The 19271-nt window shown below is 42.6% G+C and overlaps 3 protein-coding genes across 5 annotated transcripts; 1 reads left to right on the top strand and 2 right to left on the bottom strand.

The window, feature by feature from the left end:
- The first annotated feature begins 36 nt into the window (after window positions 1–36).
- Window positions 37–9590, top strand: rnf115a (ring finger protein 115a). 2 transcript variants are annotated; one of them, XM_053887661.1, is made up of 9 exons: window positions 37–141; window positions 4039–4097; window positions 5253–5307; window positions 5408–5691; window positions 5839–5913; window positions 7291–7363; window positions 7439–7532; window positions 8027–8142; window positions 8564–9590. In XM_053887661.1, the coding sequence occupies exons 1-9, from the start codon at window positions 64–66 to the stop codon at window positions 8681–8683; spliced, it is 954 nt and encodes a 317-aa protein (XP_053743636.1). In that variant the 5' UTR covers window positions 37–63; the 3' UTR covers window positions 8684–9590. The 2 variants fall into 2 exon arrangements, with proteins under 2 accessions (XP_053743636.1, XP_053743637.1); XM_053887662.1 differs by having other exon boundaries at window positions 5839–5907; window positions 8564–9589.
- Window positions 9363–13203, bottom strand: gba (glucosidase, beta, acid). 2 transcript variants are annotated; one of them, XM_053887659.1, is made up of 11 exons: window positions 12925–13203; window positions 12667–12858; window positions 12441–12587; window positions 12244–12377; window positions 12000–12172; window positions 11832–11921; window positions 11604–11751; window positions 11277–11501; window positions 10911–11074; window positions 10728–10844; window positions 9363–10374 (listed from the first exon to the last, which is right to left on the bottom strand). In XM_053887659.1, the coding sequence occupies exons 1-11, from the start codon at window positions 12986–12988 to the stop codon at window positions 10269–10271; spliced, it is 1560 nt and encodes a 519-aa protein (XP_053743634.1). In that variant the 5' UTR covers window positions 12989–13203; the 3' UTR covers window positions 9363–10268. The 2 variants fall into 2 exon arrangements, with proteins under 2 accessions (XP_053743634.1, XP_053743633.1); XM_053887658.1 differs by having other exon boundaries at window positions 11832–12172.
- An 885-nt stretch (window positions 13204–14088) lies between these two features.
- On the bottom strand, window positions 14089–18122 carry dap3 (death associated protein 3). Its single transcript, XM_053887660.1, has 13 exons — window positions 17980–18122; window positions 17754–17795; window positions 17411–17530; window positions 17227–17328; window positions 17033–17141; window positions 16851–16943; window positions 16659–16789; window positions 15755–15835; window positions 14989–15153; window positions 14857–14916; window positions 14697–14786; window positions 14324–14441; window positions 14089–14253 (listed from the first exon to the last, which is right to left on the bottom strand). The coding sequence occupies exons 2-13, from the start codon at window positions 17790–17792 to the stop codon at window positions 14168–14170; spliced, it is 1194 nt and encodes a 397-aa protein (XP_053743635.1). The 5' UTR covers window positions 17793–17795; window positions 17980–18122; the 3' UTR covers window positions 14089–14167.
- Between the last annotated feature and the right edge of the window lie 1149 nt (window positions 18123–19271).

The raw sequence follows: 19271 nt of genomic DNA, 5'->3' as shown, positions 1-19271 counted from the left end.
GCGGTCCCTGGTCGCAAGGCAGAGGACTGACGTCACTGTTTGGTTTTTACTCGTCTGGGAAAGATGGCGGAGGCTGCGGCTGTTACCCCGCATCGGTTTTTCTGTCACTGCTGTAAAGGAGAAGTGAACCCCAAACTACCAGTAAGGCAAACATGTTTCTTCTTAGATTTATCACATTGTCTTGCTTCCTCGTAGCGGTTGACAAGCGAGTGTCTGGTGGAAATATCGAGTGTCTTCTGGGCTAAAGCGAAGCTAACCAGCTAGCATTCTGCGCTGTTTATTGTTGTTAATTCGCAAAACAAACTCGTGACAACAGCAAAATTCTTCACCAAATTAAACACTTTAAGTGGATTGTGTCGGCTTTTCCTGTGGTTGACGGTACGGAGACTACATGGCAGTAAAGTCACTCATTATCGAGATAGTGTGTTTTGTTGTTTTGTGCTAAAAACAAAATCAGCTGAGAGCAGAATGAGCTGACATTCGTTGATTATCTTCACATACACGTTGTAGATTGGCATAAATGTTGTTTTGTTTCGCATTTCTTTTAAATACAAGCAAGTAAGTACATCTAGGGGATTTTTGGAAGCATCAACATTTTTGCTTTCAGTTTGCACTATTCAGGTGTTCCGTCTCATGTAAATGGAGTTTTACAAATACGTGACGTCAGTTTGTCCCACAGATCTTGCCAAAAATATCTTATTCCAACGTAATCTACACATTTTTTTTTCAAACAAGGAAGTGACGAACTGTTTCATTTATTACAGTTGTATATTATTTATCAAGTTGTCATGATTGAGTGTTGTTAATCAAATTTCAAAACACCTTAGTCAACTGGATGTAGTAAAGGTTTGAGTATTCACTCACTACCATTTGTTTACCATTCTTAATCCAGAATGGTTATATCCAAATTTATGGTCGAATTAATTTATGGAAACTCACTAAATTGCATTGAATTCAATTTCTTTGCATTAAAGTCACAGAAACCAAACATAACATGTAATTTATATGTAACATGAATTTCGGAAATGCATTGTGTTAAGCTGTTGCTGACGTTTTATATATATAATCCCCCTCATCATACCCTGTCAAGGGTAATTCTGGCTAGCTCTGTCACTGACTAAACTGGTCGACTTGACTCTGCCAGTCTCATTCCAGAGGCGCTGAGTCAACTGACAGCGATTTCTGGGCTTGTGATGTTTCCCTGTCACTCTTCAAACAATATCAAACGTGGCGCTTTATTTTCAGAATCTAGTGCAGAGTTCCACAGAAGGAATATACTTCTTTATTCTATTTTAATAGCAGCTTATCTACCTCAGATGTTCAGATAGTACGTGGGCATTCCTGCTTGGTGAGGTGTTATGAGCAGTCAAGATGCTGAACCCAAGATAATGCCATCCATGGTGGCAGAAGTGTGTCCTCTTCTCATCTGTGATTTCGTTTTACAGTGTTAGAATAAATGGTAAAAGGTATTTTAACGGCCATGAATACAATGTAGATCAGTAGATTGGCTCCTACCTAGTTCGTGCTGGGGTGTCCAAACATTTATTGCTGAGGGCCAAATACAGAACTATAAACCAAGAGCCGGGCCATATTGCATACTGGGTATTTTACACGTAACAACACTGTGATATTGCACTCTTCGGATTAAGATGGCTGACAGGTCGAGAGAAAATTTGGTGGTTGGGACACGAAGAAGGACCAAAGAACAGATGGCTATCAGTCAGTCTGATTCTCAGTCTGCTAAAGGAGGGGTGTATTTCCGGCACAGCACAGGAACTCATCTTCAACGTTTTGCAAAGTCTCAAAAAGGAAGGCACTCAGTGCATCCCCGCTTGATTGGAAGTGGCAAACTTCCGCCTGGTCAATCTTGCTGGTGTGGCTGTGGATGCTGGGGAAATGCAGGGGAAGAGAACAGTGCAATATGCATTGCAATGTCACCAAACATCTGTGGTTTGATTGCTGTGAAGCTAGTTTGCCCATAGAAATCCGTATATGTTTAAGCCAAAGGGTTCAGACAGCGAGAAAAGGGTAGCGGTTAGACCTGAAATGACGGCATTAGTATCCAATCACAGGACACGTACAAGTCACGTTCAGATGGGATATACTATGACATGAGTATAATATACTATATATAATACATTTGGGAAAATACACGAAAAATGAAATTCACTTTTGTCACAAATATGCTCATGAAGTTATGTTAGGCCAGCTGAGATGGGGGGGGGGCACTGATATTTTTTTTGTCTTTTTTTCTACAACTAAATCACGCACACAAGTCACCATTTTGATTTATTTATTTTTCATTCATTACATGAACCTACTAAATAACAATATTACAGATCAACACGGTATAAAAACATTGTAACTTTTAAGGCAAAATAAACAGCAGTTCAAAACACAGTGTGCTTAATGTAAAATAAATAACTTTTTATTGTTATGTCCTTAAAGGACACAACATTACTGTTAACATGGTTGCTCAGTGAGTCAGGGCTCACACCAATGCTCAAAGGCCCGACTCTGTGCTTTAAATACTCAACATCCATCATTCTTGCAACACAAACAAAGCAGAGTCTCCTCTGAATATCTAATTTTACTCAGAAACTTGTGAGTCTTTACAAGACACCCAGAAACCTGCCGAAGGAAGCATGTTGACGACGATGCTCCATGATGATGATGGCTGTCACCATCACTCAGATTCGCTGACTCTGGCTCTTACGTTAAACTAGGTGATGAATTGGCTCCATTGCTGAGTACCGAGTTGAATGCAACAGTCCGAAATGCTCCTCGCTGCTTTCCACCTCCATAGTCTACTACTCTTCCGGCAATTAAACCGGAGCGACTAAAGAACTCACAGGACCACCACATGTCATGGAGGTGACATTACTTGTACTTCACAGTGGCTGGATCAATCATGTGTTCAAACTCAGATGTCCTGCACAAGCGCAAGAGCCGTGAGTTAAGCTCGAGCATTTGTGTATTCAATTACATTTTTTAAATTTGCCGCGGGCCATTAAAAAGAGAGTCAGTTGGCCCGCGATCCATATTTTGACATGTCTGGATTAGTGGAAAACCTTAAGATGGTTTAGCTTGAGAACAAATGCAAAGCTGCAGGACCACAAATGCATGAGAATCAGAATTTTGGTTTACCGGAAATTCAGAAAAAATATTGGGGGGGGATTTCCTTTTCATGAATCCTGTATGCACTATGGCACTATGATAAGGGCACTATAGAGGTGCGAAGAACAGAAATTTAGGGTTTCCTGCTGAAAAAACAGGGCGACCAATTTCTTATGTCTTTCAGTTTAGACGCCTCTCTAGCTAACAGCCTGTCAGCAAATCTTTGGTAAAGACTGCTTTTTCATTTGAGGTGTGGTTGGCTGACCTGCTCTACCTCCATGGTTTTGTTCATATGAATAATAACTTCAAAAATCGGACTGACACAAATACAACTAGCATATACATCTGAATGCTATTATAAAGTTGAAATAAATTCGATGCACTGTAATTAATGCTTTGGCTAAGGGAGACAGCACCTTTCTAAAATAATGAATGCTTATTTTATGTTCAATAGCTTAATCCATTTAAGAAGACTAATGTGTATGCCTTACTGCATCAGTTAAATAATGTGAATGTTTATAAAACTGTCTGTTTTATGGAGTTATTCACTTTTAGCGGTAATCAAAGAGGAGCCACAATATTTAAGGATGCACACAATATTTGAATGTACTATTTGAATATAACTACCTGCACCGCAAGTGTTCTACCAAACTATCGGTATCTCTTACATTGTTAACCATCTATTGTGGCTAAATGGTCTTGAGCCATTAGGACAAGAATACTTTTTTGTGGGTTTATTGGCTTTTATTCACTTTAGATTTAGGAATGCATGTTTCGTTTGAAGGTCTAATATAAATATAAATGAACAACTTGACTGACTTTTGTGTTTTGAGAACAAAGGCTACTGGAATATTTACAAAATGTATTTACATTACGTCATGTCAATATTACCTTCTTTAAGTATTGATCCTTTTTTTCTAGGAGTTTATCTGTCCAAGATGTGATTCTGGCTTCATAGAGGAAGTAACTGAAGACTCCAGGTATGTCTACTCCGAAACGTATCCCACAGTTCACTTTAGATGTCAGCATAGGTAAAAATCCATTTGTTAAAATGGATATTAAACAATTTAATGAATTCTTTTGCTAAACAATCTAGAAACATTCAGGCATCTTTTAGGGAAAACGAGAAAAATGTGTGTTGTCACAAACAAAATCGGTTGTTTATTTCCAGCCTGATTTGTGGCTGTTAGTTAGACAAAATATGTGACCACCGGGGTTAATTCTCTCTGTCACACACCTATCAGCAAAGAAGAGGACAGGTCTAAAAGGAACCAGGATTCTTGTGGGTTTGCTCGAGGAGACGAGGAAGGGAGGATGGCTGTACAATATTGTTGCATCTGGCTTTAAAGCAGCAGGGATAAGGATCAGCCCCTCCATGTCAGGCTCCCTGCGGAATACCGTGTGCTGAACACGTCCCTGCCTGAAGTGTGACATTTACTTGTTTTGATGTGTCAAGGAAAATAGGTATTGGTTTGATCACGCAGGATAAGTGGTTGGTATTGTAACTCAACAGTTAAGGTGAATAAAAATAGATAGATAGATAGATAGATAGATACTTTATTGATCTCTGAAGAGAAATTCCCATTTCCAGCAGCATGACAGGTGGAAACATAAGAGCAAGTAAAAAAAAAAAAAAAAAATTAATTAATTAATTAATTAAAAAAAAAATGCTACAATGAGATAGGAAATTAAAATAAAAATAAGAAATTAAATTAAATTAATTAAATTAAAATAAAATTAAAATAAATAACAACAGTTCAGCATGTGAATGTGTGTGTGTGTCACAAACTAAAGTGCACGTGTGTCTTTGGTGTGAGTGTGTAGTGAGTCTAGAGTGTATTTGTCCATTTTATCGTCCTTCCCGAGAGATGTTGAAGAGCCGAATGGCGTGAGGGAGGAACGATCTCCTCAGTCTGTCTGTGGAGCAGGACAATGACAGCAGTCTGTCGCTGAAACTACTCCTCTGTCTGGAGATGGTGTTGCTTGTTATCATCTAATAACATATGTATTTCTTACTTGACCAATGAAGTCTTGTCACCTTGCTAAGAGATGGTTTCCATGTGTTTACAGCCATAACTATAACATCAGGAAAACTGATCAAATATATTGCGACTGACACCATGTTTTTTTTTAAGTCTTCTAGAGACTGGTGCAAATGGGATAGATGAAGCAGCAAACCAGTTTGCAGAGGTATGAGTTACTGTCCTTTCTCTCAGCTGACTCATGCTTGATTTGGGATTTGCTGTTGGGTTTCATTGTTAATGTTGTGGCTCATGTTTTTGTTTGCTAGTTATGGCACTTGTTGTTACTGGAGCGACCGTTCACTACAGACAACGACAATCCAGATTCAGAGCCACGACTGCCTGGAGGACGTTTGGGGGGTCTCAATGATCTGGCAGCATTTGGCAGCGCGCCGATCGGAGGATCCGTCCCAGCTGGTCTTGGCGGGTCTATGGGTGGCTCCTTGGGAGCTGGTGATCACTGGACTCCCAGCCGGAATCCCCGAGTGCACAGCCAGAGGAGGTATCGGTCCAGAGTCAGCAGTAGACCTGACCGCTCACCTGCCGTCGAGGGGTGAGTGTCACGTACCTTTCAAAAATAGCATCCTGAGATTGTGTGGTCTCCCTTCCACGATAAAAAAAAGGGACCAACAAAATGCTGCTGGAGCAGACTGGTGTTTCTGGTTGGAGTTATTTGTTTTATTCTTTCTTGTGGTTTTAGGATCGTTCAACAGTTCCTCGCTGGTCTCTTCGCCAACTCTGGAGTTCCCGGCTCCCCTCCACTGTCTTGGTATGAGTTGAGTGGAACACATCTTTTGTCGCAATTGTAATGTTGTGTCTGAGCTGGCACTTCAAATGTCTGCTATGGCAGCTCAAGTTGTGGCCCGATTATTTAGAATGAACGACTCCTCTGCTGAGTAAAACTAGTTTCTGTGCAGAATTTGTCCCATCTGCCATTTTCTGATGACATTTCAGGGAGGATTTTAAAAACAAATTTTACCACACATGAAACATTAATATTGACAAAAAGGTAACCAGTGAAAACATTACAAATCCCTGCACAAAACTGTACTGCCTGGCATCACCAGATGTTGGCTGCCTCATTCCCATTGAGCAAGCTACGTGTGGACTTCCGAAAACCAGTTAGAGGAACTGAAACTGAAAAGTAGTAATGTATTCAGCTAAATTTTAAACGTCATTGATGGGTGGTACTGCCCTCTGTCTGAAGACACTGTGAGGCCTCTGGTTCACTGAGATTTCAGTGGGGGGGGGCTTTATAAAGCAATAACTTCAAAATGCAGCGTCATCATGATAAGGCACTGACTGCATCATTGAGAGGAGGACTTCAATGTTTGAGACATAGCTTGAGTCAGTCCAAGTATTTGGACAGTTTTGGAAATGAGTTGCTCTTTCATGCTGTATTCACGGGCTTAGTCATCCTGCTACCACTAACCACGTGAAGAAACTGCTTGCTGTCAGTCTGACATCAGAGCGACTCATTCATGCTGCTAATATTATAGTACTCCTCTAGTAGATTATTAATGTGCTGATGAAAGGTGGAAACAGGCCTAAGCCCTGTGGACTTTGAAGACCTGCAGAAGAAAAAGTGGGGGAAAGTGTCTGGAGACACAAGTGAATGATAAACACTGCATCAGGCCCTGTGATGTGAGTGTGGCACTGGGAAATACAGGAAGCTTTATTGCAGCTACAAGTTATTAGTAGGGGCTGTGTCAGTTCCTCTGAATGTCTGGATATAAATTGAACCCCTTCAAGGAAGCAGTCTATAGCCCAGCAAAATATATAATAGCTCTGTATAACTTTCAAACTGCCATAGGATTTCCCCACTGAGAGACTGCGCTGTGGTGTTTCCTGCTGACCTTTGGACGTCTTCGATTTTAACTTGAGGGAACATTTAAGATCGTCCTTTGTTTAATGCTGTGATATATATCCTGACATCATCCATTTAAAAGAAAATACAATTGTGACATGATGTTTCCCATATCACCCGGTCCTAAGGCAGGTGTCAAACTCTAGGACAAGTAAAGTCTGGGTCATCTCTGGACCTTAGCTAGAAGGGGTGTGTGGGATTTCCTAAAAGCACACACTTGAGTTACTACTTAAATGGGTTGAAAATGTCTGCCAATTTGAACAATTTCCTTTGTGCTTGTTTCAGGACAGGTATGCTGCATTCTAATCCAGGGGACTATGCCTGGGGCCAGGGAGGGTTAGATGCAGTCATCACACAGGTGAGCCCAGGTTTGCGTGCTGTCACAGTCATGTGTGTTTGAGCGTGTTGCTGAAACCTCTTCTTGTTTGTCTAGTTACTAGGCCAGCTGGAGAACACTGGACCTCCTCCAGCTGAGAAGGAGAAGATTTCTTCTCTCCCCACCGTTAATATTTCTCAGGAACAAGCAGGTCAGACACTCTTTTGACAGTACTACAGGTTACCACCTGAATTAGCTTCACCTTTGAGCTGAGTCACTGTTCCTAATGCTACTTCCACAGCTGGTACTCTCACTACTACTAATACCACTTCACTGATACAACTGCTGCAAATAGGTGCACTGTGATAGCATCCGTTCCTACTAGAAACCTCTGTGCCACAGCAACTACTACAGCCGCTACTTTGTTATAAACATTTTATATTTCATGCAATGTAAACCCTAAAGTAGCCTTCCCATGAATTGCAAGAGAGTATGGTCCGTTGAAAACAAGGTGACAAGTCCAACTGTATAGCCTTACACGAACTTCATCTTGAAGGGTTTGGGACGGAAGTAACTGTAAAGTGACATGAGTCTAGTCCATTTTCTTGGATTTCCTTCTGCTGACCGTTTCCAGCTCTGCTTGTATTCAGCAAATCATTGTTTGGTCCAAAGGTTGGGTGGTAATGGTCTGTGTTTCTTCTGCAGACTGTTGTATGGAATGCCCAGTGTGCAAAGAGGACTTCTCAGTGGGAGAGCCAGTCAGACAGCTCCCCTGTAACCACTTCTTTCATTCAGACTGTATAGTACCATGGCTGGAAATGGTGAGTTGCGCTTGGCTTGTTTGTCTGTATTCAAAATAACTTGATCACCATCTGTATCCTGGAGTTTTTTTTATCATATATATTTTTTATTATTTGAAATATTCTTTAACATTGAGAGAGTTTGTTGGGCGTGGACTGAAGCAGCTTGCTGGTTTCTGCTTTTCTAGTTGCACTATGGAATGACTAGATGTCAGTGGGTCAGTCTAGTATGAGTACTGATCCCAATTTCAGATTAAGTTGTGCTTTTGAGGCTGGCCCTGGCAACGTGAGATGTCATGAGAGACGTTGTAATTTCCAAATTCCATCAGCTTTTCAATCATTTACTCAAAGGCAAACAAAGAGTTCGATCCTGGTGTTCCTCAATATCCAGGAGTGGAGAGGAGCGAGAGCTTTCTCTAACCTGTCGACGTCCTGTCTGCAGCACGACACCTGTCCAGTGTGTAGGAAGAGTTTGAATGGAGAAGACAGCAGCAGCCAGCCACCATCAGAGTCCCCCACCCTGTCTATGGACCCCCGAACACAGGAGAGATGGTCCTTCTGAGAAGACCGCAGCAGTCTCCTCCTCGCCTACACCCAACAGCCAGAGAGAAGCCCAGACACTTCTCCCCACGCCACAATACCCCATTTACCTCTGATGCAGTCATAATCATATTTGCTTTGTATTTCTGATTCTAATGCCTTCTCCTGATCGTGTCCACAAACACTGACGTCTTAACCCTCTGATGAGGCCTGATAGTCTTTTGATACCTACAGATTTGATGCTCCATCCCACCTAGTCGTTCTGTCCGTCACGTTTTTCATCTCTGAAAATGCACTGCTGCACTACACTCAAGTGGAGAAAGGCCAAGATCTTGGGTCATGCAACGCCCCCTTTGTACTTTTTAATAGATTTGCTGAAAGCTGTAACTGAGCCCTGCAAGGCACCAGAGATTCTCCCTCACTTTAAAGGGGCCAGAAAGTGTATGGACAAATTCCTCCCGCAACCATGTCAGAGTGATTGACTTTACTCAGCTCCTGGTTATTTCAAATGCCGTTAACTTTACAGAAACCCAGCTCAGTGTGGAGCTCACGGTGGGAGAAGTATCTACTAACTCTTTTGGCACTGGACTTGTGATCATGTGACGTCCCCTGTTAGCTAACGGCTAAAAACGTTTTAGCCATTAGCTAAGAACGTTTTATTTCAACGTTGACCCCACTTGGTGTAAATATTACGAACAAGATGACATCTTTGTGACATTTTATTCCTCCAACTGTCTTTTGTTTGACATTTTTATTGCTTTTTTAATAATGTAAATACTTCTAGTCCAACAACTTATGGTTGACAAGGAAAAAAATACATTGGAATGGAAACACAAATGTGAAAAACCTGGTTATCAAACTGTATATTATATATGAAAAGAACATGTTTAAGATGTCATAATAAATTGACAAAAAAAAAGCTTGCGTGTAGTTAATCGAAATGCAAATGAACTTTGTCATTCACAAATGTTAGATTATCAATTTCAAGTTTCTTCAGGTAAAATTATTGAAAACATCTTCAAGCAGAACACCTCAATTAGAAGTCATAACTCATTTGCAGTTAGCGGTGAGGACTGTGTCAAATAGTTATGCTAATATGAAATTCATAAATCAATCTCCAGATAAGATACTAACCGAAAACCTGGAATTTGGAATGAATTATGTCACTGAAGATCTACTTCTGCAGGGGTCACATCTGATGTTCAAGATCAGCAGCCGGAAAAAAAGCATGACAAACGTGAACATGAAATCCTGCATTGTAATATTGTTTTCCGTTAGAAGATACACACATTCGAGGCACAACATTTTCACATTGCAGGTTTCTTCAGTGCATTCAACATTCGTGATTCTCCACTAGAATTATGCATCTGCACAACAGACGGTATTTTTTAATCGTACCAACTCTGTAGATCTTTTGATATGATATGATGAAGTATTCACAGATCTATTAATACATTTGAGAATAAAGCCTTTGATGAAGTCCCACTTCGAAGGTTACAGATGAAGAACGGATTTATGGATCAAGCTAAAAACATTTGAGGGATGTGATCTGCATTTTAGTAAAGGTACCCTGAGTTTTACTGAAGCAATATTCAGGTGAAATCTGATCAGCCTGTGTTCCAGGCGAGTGTGAGGATGGAATGTGCAGGAGCAGTAGCGGGGATGTACCCGACACCTGGATACCACACCTCAAACTGCACCTCTGTGGACGACCTACAAGAAGAAATGATGATTATCATCACCAGCATCAGCCTCCACATTTCAATGAGAGAACTCTGTCCTTAGTCAACCTTCTGCATCAGTGCAAACCCTCACACAGCAAACACGAGACCCACGTCATTTCGCTCCCAGAGTAAAGTGCTGGCTGCATGTGAGCCAATATTATTGTTTATGTTATATCATTTCTCATGTCCAAGAAGGAGTTCAATGCTTACATATTTGTGTTTGTGAAATATCACCCCAGAGCATAGTTTCATGCCACGCATCCCACTTCCAACGCTGCTTGTTGTAGTGAGGGGAAATGCTTGCAACAAGTTCTAGGATTCTTAGTTCTGCCAAAAACACACCTGTTGAGGACGATGAGCACGACTGAGCTGTCTGGTCTGATGAACGCAGAGAATTCCAGTTGAGTCTTTTCACTAGCCGACACACCAGTTCTCTGAGAGCCCTCCAACAGGAACTTACTGTGTGAAAGTTTCATAAAGGTTGACGCTCGACCTGGTACAAACGCTAACATAGGAAAACCCTACCTGAAGTGGGCCATTGCATAGAAGCTCGGCTGCTTGTAGAACACGTCGCGCTTTGCGTCGACTATGACGGGGCTGTCTACAAAATTTTTCACCCAGCTCGGCCCTCCAGTCTGGTCCAGCGCCAAGTTCCAGTCGGTCCAGCCCACAACATGGTGATTTAAGTCCTGGGAAATATTTCAGGTCACAACGACAGAAATCCTAAATCTATTAAACAAAAATGGCCTCAGGGTTGATGTCCACGGGCAAATGGAGGAGGGACCCACTAGAGGTCATTTAACAAGGTCAAAAGGTGATGAGTCATGGTTCTGAAGAACTCGGGTAACACATCTGTCTGACTGACTTGGCTGCACTCCTCTGACAGCTCACCTCCAGGATGTCATGTGCGTACGCCTCGGCCCGGCCCCAGTCACCCAGCTTCACACCTCGATCCAGAGCGCTCCAGCCGCTGCAGGCCTCGGTGCCGAAGAGGTAGTACTCCGGGTACAAGTGGTGGACGGCTCCCAGGCTGGACTCGGCTGGAACAAAGCTGTCCATGTACCAGTGGACCGCCACGCCGTGAATGTAGCGCCCGGCTTGGATATCGCTGAGAACCTGAGGGCAGGAGACTTTGTGTTAGCGCTCTCTCTACTTAGGGGAGCGACACATCTCCCCACACGGACTACCAGTTTTGCGTGGGAAACAAATGTCCCTCACCACTTTGGCCCAGTACGGCAGCAGCAGCCGGTTGTCGTCCAGAATGAGGACGTGCGTGTGCGGGAAGGACGAGGCGTGCAGCGCGGGACCCAGATCCAGGGCCACCCAGTCCCTCTGCTGCTCCGCCGTGAAGCCAAGAGCCTGGAAACTACAGCCAATACAAACACGTTTCACTTCAGCCACAGGAGAGGAAGAGACACAAACATAATGACGTCCTTGAGGGCCCACCTGTAATTCGTGATGTGCCCCGCGGAGGGCTCATTCCCAGTGGTGAGTGCCCAAAAGGTCAAGTTATGTTTAGCATATTCCTGCAGGAACCTGACAGCGGAGGAGGACACAGCTGTCAGGAGACAGTTGACTTCCACGCAACCCACTGTTTGAAAAGCAACATGACACCTGATGTAATAATTAGCCCATGTTTTATACTCCTTCCCTCCAGGCTCGCCCTTCAGAGAGCCCTTTCCTATGAGTGCACCGTTAGTTTTCAGCCATGAGGGGGCGCTCCAGGCGCTGGCCAGCAGAGACAGAGGCTGGGGCGACAGGGCCTGGGCTCGCTGCAGCAGAGGGATCTGGGGGGGGGGGGGGGGGTCGGGGGCACGAGTGAGAAGACGATTACGCGCGAGGCAGCAGAGTCACAAACCTTCATGTTGACATCCTCTGGGGCTAACGTGAAGTTGTCCAGGTTGAAGTCACCCTCCGTGTCAGCGTAGGTGTAGAGCCGGGTGGAGAAGTCGCAGCTGGCCACAGGCAGGCGCACCACGGTGTAGCCGATACCTGCCTCACACAAGCTTGACATCAGTTGAAATGACTCTCATCCGCTGCCTCTAGAGTGTCCACCTTCGCTGGAGAAATACTGTCTCAGCAGCTGGTCCTGTGTTCCAGGAGACAGCGAGAGGACGTTGATGGCTGCTGCATCTGTCATGGCACCACCAAATCCCCGGATCCTCTGATACTTCTGATAGGTGAGGATGGTCAACCTGAGGCCTGTGACAGGTAGAGTCACCTGGCCTGCACGCATAGCGGGGAGTGGCCACGTGACCAGGGCCAGCTCCGCTCCACTCACCTGCACCAGTGCTGTTCACTTGGAAGTGACCATGACTTGGATGTAGTCGACTCCCTGCTTTGCTGCTCAGGTAGGAGGAGTACTGACCCAGTTGGGGGAGCGTGACTGACCCAACACTGTCACAGTAGGTGGAATTACACTCGCACACCACTGAATCGTAGCCAAAGTTCTTCGCAACGCAGTTAGTGCCCACTGCAAAACATTCAAAACTTGAAGTGTTTATGAATCATTGAAGCTTTGAGCCAGAGAAAACGTCACCTGGAGAGCAGACTACAGCTGCTGCGAGGCAAACCAGAGCCAACAGAGCCGGTGCAGATGCCATTGGAACTTTTGCTCACAGCCAGGAAGTGCTACCAGAACCAGACCAACGAAGCCGTCGCGCCACTCAGTCGTCCATTTTGGTGTTCAGGATTTGAGACCAGGACAGCTGAGCTTGCAATTTCTATCAGTCAGAGTAGATCCAAATGTCAGCGTTACCTGCAACCTACTTCACCAACAGCCACGATGTTTTGGACACACTGTCATGTGACCAGTCACGTGGACGGGATGAACTATCGAAGAGATACTGCAGGGGGTGCTGTTGAGGAGCTTCGTGTGTAACAGTACGCAGCACATGACATGATAAACTATCTGACGCTTGTGGGTTTCCAAAAACAAAACCTTGTGGATTGTTATTATTATTACTATTATTATGGACGATAAATTATATTCCTCCAATGCACTGATTACATTATTGATTAGTTAAGGAAACAAAAGAAATCTATCAGAAATTTTCAAAATTTATTTTTAAACAGTTCTGTCAGCTACTTCTATTGTCCCCACAGGCGCCACACTGCTGAACCCGGCACAAGAAACAGGGGTGTGTTAGACATGAAGGATGTATATAATATAGCAGAAAGAACACCAAGGTTTTGTACAAACTTCCATGTTTAGTCCATAAAAGTACAACCTCATGTGCTATTGCAGGGACTAGAGGTGGTCCTCGGTGGGTAGCGCCGACTTCCCGGCCACACATTTGTATTTTGTGCGCACCTTTTGCTTGTTTCATGGGTTTACTTTAGTATTCGTTCCCATGATTCACTACAGCATGCAAGCTTAAATTTTTATTTTTACCATGTCAGGTCTAGGGCTCTGTACCAGAAAAGTCATTATTTCCTAAAGCCACTGCAGTCATGTTAACAATACCTCTGGGCAAACCTTACTGGTTTAATTTGTTTGGGAAATAAAATGAAAGTAATAAATGAATATTAAGATCATGTTCAGTTAAAAAAGAGCAGGGATGACTGACAATGCTTGACATAATTCTAAACCGCTCCCCATTGACATCATACCTCAACACTTTCAACGAAAAGATGGAACTTTCCACAAGCACAAACCTGTCTGCTGAACAAACGGTGGCAAAAACAACAATTTCAGCCTGGAAGTTTTATTATGAAAGATGAATGATAATTTACAGAGGTACACATCACAGATGGATAGTTTTGTGTTCATTACTATGACTTCATAGAGAGGCACAAATCTTTTCCAGAGCCCACGGGTTCCTGTTGCTCAAAAAGATGAGTTCCTTCTTCCCATCTTCTGTCCGACCTGATGAGGAACATGACACGTCAACAACGGCTGCTCAGATGTTATTTTTCTTTGGAGAATAAATGCTTACTCTGCGGATGCTGCAGCCAGTTCCGATCGATATAATAGAGATAGCAACTTTCAAACTCCTTTTCGCTGTAGTTTGGCACAGACACTGGGAGGAACGGTTCCATGCAGTCAAAACCCTCCTGGTGAGAAAATCACATCGACAAGTCAATGACATTGTGATCAATAAATTCAAACAAATTCATGAAGACACCTAAATTGATGCAGCTTGTAGTGTCAGAGAAACAATCATGTTTCATGGGTTTACTTTATTATTTGTTCCCATGATTCACTACAGCATGCAAGCTTTAACTTGCGGCCATTATTATCACAGCGCCACTGAAACACCTCATTCTACCCTTAACCTACTCTGAAGTCATTGCTCGAAAAACACCAACCTCTCCAAGCAGCTCGTGAGGCAGGTACGAGGTTTTTGGAGTAAACAGAGACCCTGTTTGTGTCACACTGGTAATGACAGCACCACCGACCTACAACAACAAAGATGAAGCTGTAAAACAAAAGTATAGAGTGACGCCTGAGTGTTTCTGCTGTGCTCACCCAGTCGTTTCTCATCAGCTTCCTCAGATTATAAACTAAAGTGAGCTCCTGTGGATCCACCTGAACAAGTGACAACATGGTCAGCCACCGCAGCGAAGGAGCAACAGACGACTATATGAGATCTGAGCTCACTGGGCTTTTATCCTCCTTCTTGATAGTGGTATGTCCCCACAGGGCATTGACACCGTCTACAGCCACGGCCAGACGGAAGTTGGACCCGGGCTGCCCACTCTGTAGCCTCAGCTCCTTGAACACCGCCCCGACCACATCGCTGCTGCTCTTGACTCGAGAGATGCCCTGCAGCGGAGACGAGGCAAAGTTATTCAGCTGAATGAAACAGAGCTTGTAAACAAAATTAGACATTATTGTGCAGATGCCACAGTTCATCTGGATCATTTACACTAAACCTTTCACGACACAGCATGCAAGCTTTTTTTCCCAAACGCCTCAAGTGGTGAAAGGATTAGATTAGACGGCCTTTATTCTTCCCACAATGGAGAAAATTTGGGAAAAGATCAACACAGTTGCTAGTTACGAGTTCATTAAAGATAGAAATCCTACTGACACTCCTGACTTACAAACAGGGACAAAAGCAAAGTGTTACAGTAAAACATATTCCTGTACTACATAGAAATATCCTGAGCAAACCTGAGGTGTTGTCATGTTTGAATTAAGAGCAATATTCTCTTATGTCACACACTGAAAAACATGCTGAAAATGCTATACATATGCATTACTGTGTCGCAATGACACTAAGCACAAGCAAGCTGAGAGCTGAAACCTGAATCGGAGAAATATGAATGTGGAACCACACTGAACCGATATCTGAGATATAAACAACATGAAATCCCTCCCAATTTAGATGGGAGCATTCCTACAAGAAAGGGAAGAAACAAACCTGATCCACCAGCTCTCCCAGATGACTGCCCTCTTCTGTGAACTCTCGCTTTGTCCAAACGTAGCGCTGCTTGATTTTTATCTAGGAAATGACGACACTCATGTAAGACACCACGCCTTGGTTCTGCTAAGTAACAAATACGATCATGAGTAAAACAATTTTAGAATATCTACATCTATATATATATATATATATATATATATATATATATATTAGGGGTGGGATTCTCAATTAATCACAGTTGTGTGTGTGTTGTGGTATAAGAATATTTACCACAAGAAGCCACATTTTTCAATTTGAATGAATTTGGTATATTACTGAATCAAATGATGGACCCATACATACATTTAAACAACAAAATATTGTTTATTTTGCTTTAAAAAAAATAGCACAATAAATCATGATGGTGGCTATGTTCAAGTTTTTATATCTCCTTATTTAAACTTAAGTGTCTTGAAAATATTTGCCTAAGAATTTCAATTTTATAAGAATTTCAAGTCCATTCAGAGTAGTGGAAACCCTGGCCATTGTGTAGTGAAAAACCTCCCTGAACAAAAGCAAACAGATGCTTTTGTTTGCTTTTGTTCAGGGATTCCTCCATGTTTGTTGTTGTTGTTGTTATCATCCTATCTGCCACGTGTCTTGTGCATCAGTGTGATCAGTGGACCAGGAACTCCTGCACTTACAGAGGTTCCCTGTTCTCTGGAGAGCAAACTGTTCAATTAAATTAAATTAAACAATTAAATGCGATTAAAATATTTTAACGTGTGACTTACGATTGACTAATTAATAATAATTTTACTTTGTTAAAGTCCCACCACCAATGTGTGTGTGTGTATATATATATATATATATAAAAATATCAAATATGCACAATTACACCTGCCTTCAATCATACATGTACCTTGGAGAGAAAGGGCTCATTTGTTTTTTTGAAGTTTTGTAACCATTCGGCAGCCTGGAGCGGTTGGTCAAAGCGAGCCGAGTTAAAAGACGAAGACAGCAGCTCCTTGCAGTTCTTCACCCAGAGGTGGGCTGTTGAGAAGACAGAGGTGTGTGACATGTGTTGTAACATGTTTCTGGGTCTTTCACTCACCATCAGGCACATGCAGCACCAGCCAGCCTTGAGTATAGCAGTAGTGCACTGTGTGGAAGAGAGACATGGTCTTTCCGCTGCCTTTCAAGCCATCTGAGCGGCCGGATAAGGTTCACAACTTTTGACTTTAAAGGCATATGGCGTTGGGTTCACTAGCAAGCCAGCACATACTTGAAGGATACAGAATACAAATCTTTGGACGGGTTTGCTTGCATCGACGTTCTTCAGGTAAGAGATGACCTCTAACGCAGGCTGTCTCACCATCACACTCGCTTCATTAAATGTTTTGATCTAAAAACAGATACAATTGTTCATTTAGACAAATGCATCAAAGGTTAACTGTTTCTTAGGTTTGTACAGTAGAAGAGGATCAAACCTGCTTGTGGTAGCGCCTTGGAAGGCCATGAGGGAACAGGGTGCGGATGTGTGCGGCAGGTATGGTGTAATACTGCCCGATGTGTTTTTCAGTCTGACGTGCCTGGAAAGAGGCACAGCATTGCCCTCACACTTGTTACATATTTAAATAACAGCGGGCAGTTAGGACAACGCAAATGACTTACCGGATCACTCTCCTGTGTTCTGAAGACTGAGAAAGGTTCGGGTTCAGACTCTATTGTGGAATACGCCGCCTCCTGTTGGTGACAGATTCCAGCGGTGTGAAGCGATCGAGCACATGCAACCTGCAAGACATAAGAATATCAGGTGAGGTCCCATACACATCAAATTAGAACAACATTAGAAACAACAATGTAACACAATTGCTTAAACGCTACTGCAGTTTGAGCGGTTAATACCTTAAAATGCAATATTACAGTACGAGTCTCAGTGGGGCAACGCTTTACAACTTGAACTACTACAAGGGAGAATAAACATTACGAGCTAAAAACGATGTGCAAAACTCACCGTTTGGCGCAGTCCGAATGACACCCTGTGCAACGCCATGACCTGACATTTAAAAGACAAACAATAAAAGGTCATATTTCAGACAAGGGACCTGCCGAATTGTGATCCATTAATTCCCCGATGGGTCTTGTAACCTTGTGTAGCAATTAGCCACACGCTAGCTGCAGCCGGCTTGTTTGCGCCAAGCAATACAAGCACGTTATTGTATCACAAGGGTTTGTTTTACCTGCGCTTTATGTCATTTATAAATCCGAAAGTATTAAGATCGCCAGTGACGAGTATTCCCTCGTTAATGAACGAGTCCGAGCTAAACAACTAGAAGTCAATGTGCGGGGCTGTTATGGACACCGCCATCATGCTCCGGGCTGCCGGAAGTGACGTGTCATGTGCGTTTTCGTAAGTGGTGCCGTCAGGACTGTCAAAATATGTCACAACACAACAGAAATGAACAATGACAAAACTCGACTACAAACCCATTATATTAGCATCAAATAACACTGTCATAACGAAACAATATATCTATGGTTTATTTCAAATTTATTGCAGATGACCATTACGTTTGACGTGACTGTCTAAATACTTCAATGAGTGTATTTTTCTTCCTTTTTACTGTTATGTTTTTATGATCGGTTTAAATTCAAGTGATCACCCTGAAAGGTCTTTTTAATAATCACTTGCTGTTCATTTGTTTACATATGTTTTAATCGTTAATATTTCTTCTACACTGCTGCATTAATAGGAATAAATAAATAAATCTAATCATAAATTAAAAATGGTTGAGTGCAGAATATGTATGAGGGGGCAAGGCTGATAGTGTGGCCCAAAAAAGGATTACAAGTTGGATGGTAATGGATGGTAATTTGGGTTTTATCACTATGACTATAGAAAGTGTTCAAATCTGAGTATATCAGATTGGATTACAAAGACAACATGATGCAGATCAGGGTTACATGATCAAGCTGTATCAGACCAGCCGTTTTTTTGTGTGTTTTTTTTAATAACCTGTCATTCACCACTCACTACTGCAAGATGACACAGAAGCTGCAGTTTGGATGCTGTAACAGAAGCATCGAGGCAGTATATAATGTCACCGTTCTTTCAGCCATGCCCCTCATTTTGTGACATCACTGCCTTGACTAGACATTTCGGTTATGAAGGACAAATAGATCGGGTTTCCAAGCTCTGGACTCTGGTGAATCATCTGGCTTGACTTGGTGTGGTCAGGACTCAGAATGATCAAACTGACATCGATTATCAAAGCTGTGCTCCAGGATGACCCCAATTTGTTATGACAGAGAGCTGATGACATGTTCCGTTTTTGTGTGATTTGACTGTGGAAACAAGAGGTTGGCCATCCTGTATTGTTCAGGGTATCTGGGAGGATTTTACCCTGGGGTTGCTTCCACAACCCGACCTTGGAGAAAATGCTTGATGTATGATCATCAATACTCTTATTAGTTCATAAAAATGTGACGTATATTTACTTAGTTGAGTTTAACAATTATCACCTTCTGTGAT

This window comes from Synchiropus splendidus, chromosome 15 (genome assembly GCF_027744825.2).
Source record: "Synchiropus splendidus isolate RoL2022-P1 chromosome 15, RoL_Sspl_1.0, whole genome shotgun sequence".
Classification (NCBI taxonomy): Eukaryota; Metazoa; Chordata; class Actinopteri; order Syngnathiformes; family Callionymidae; genus Synchiropus; species Synchiropus splendidus.
Note: the sequence above shows the minus strand (reverse complement) of the source record. Positions and strands in the feature narration are given on the sequence as shown.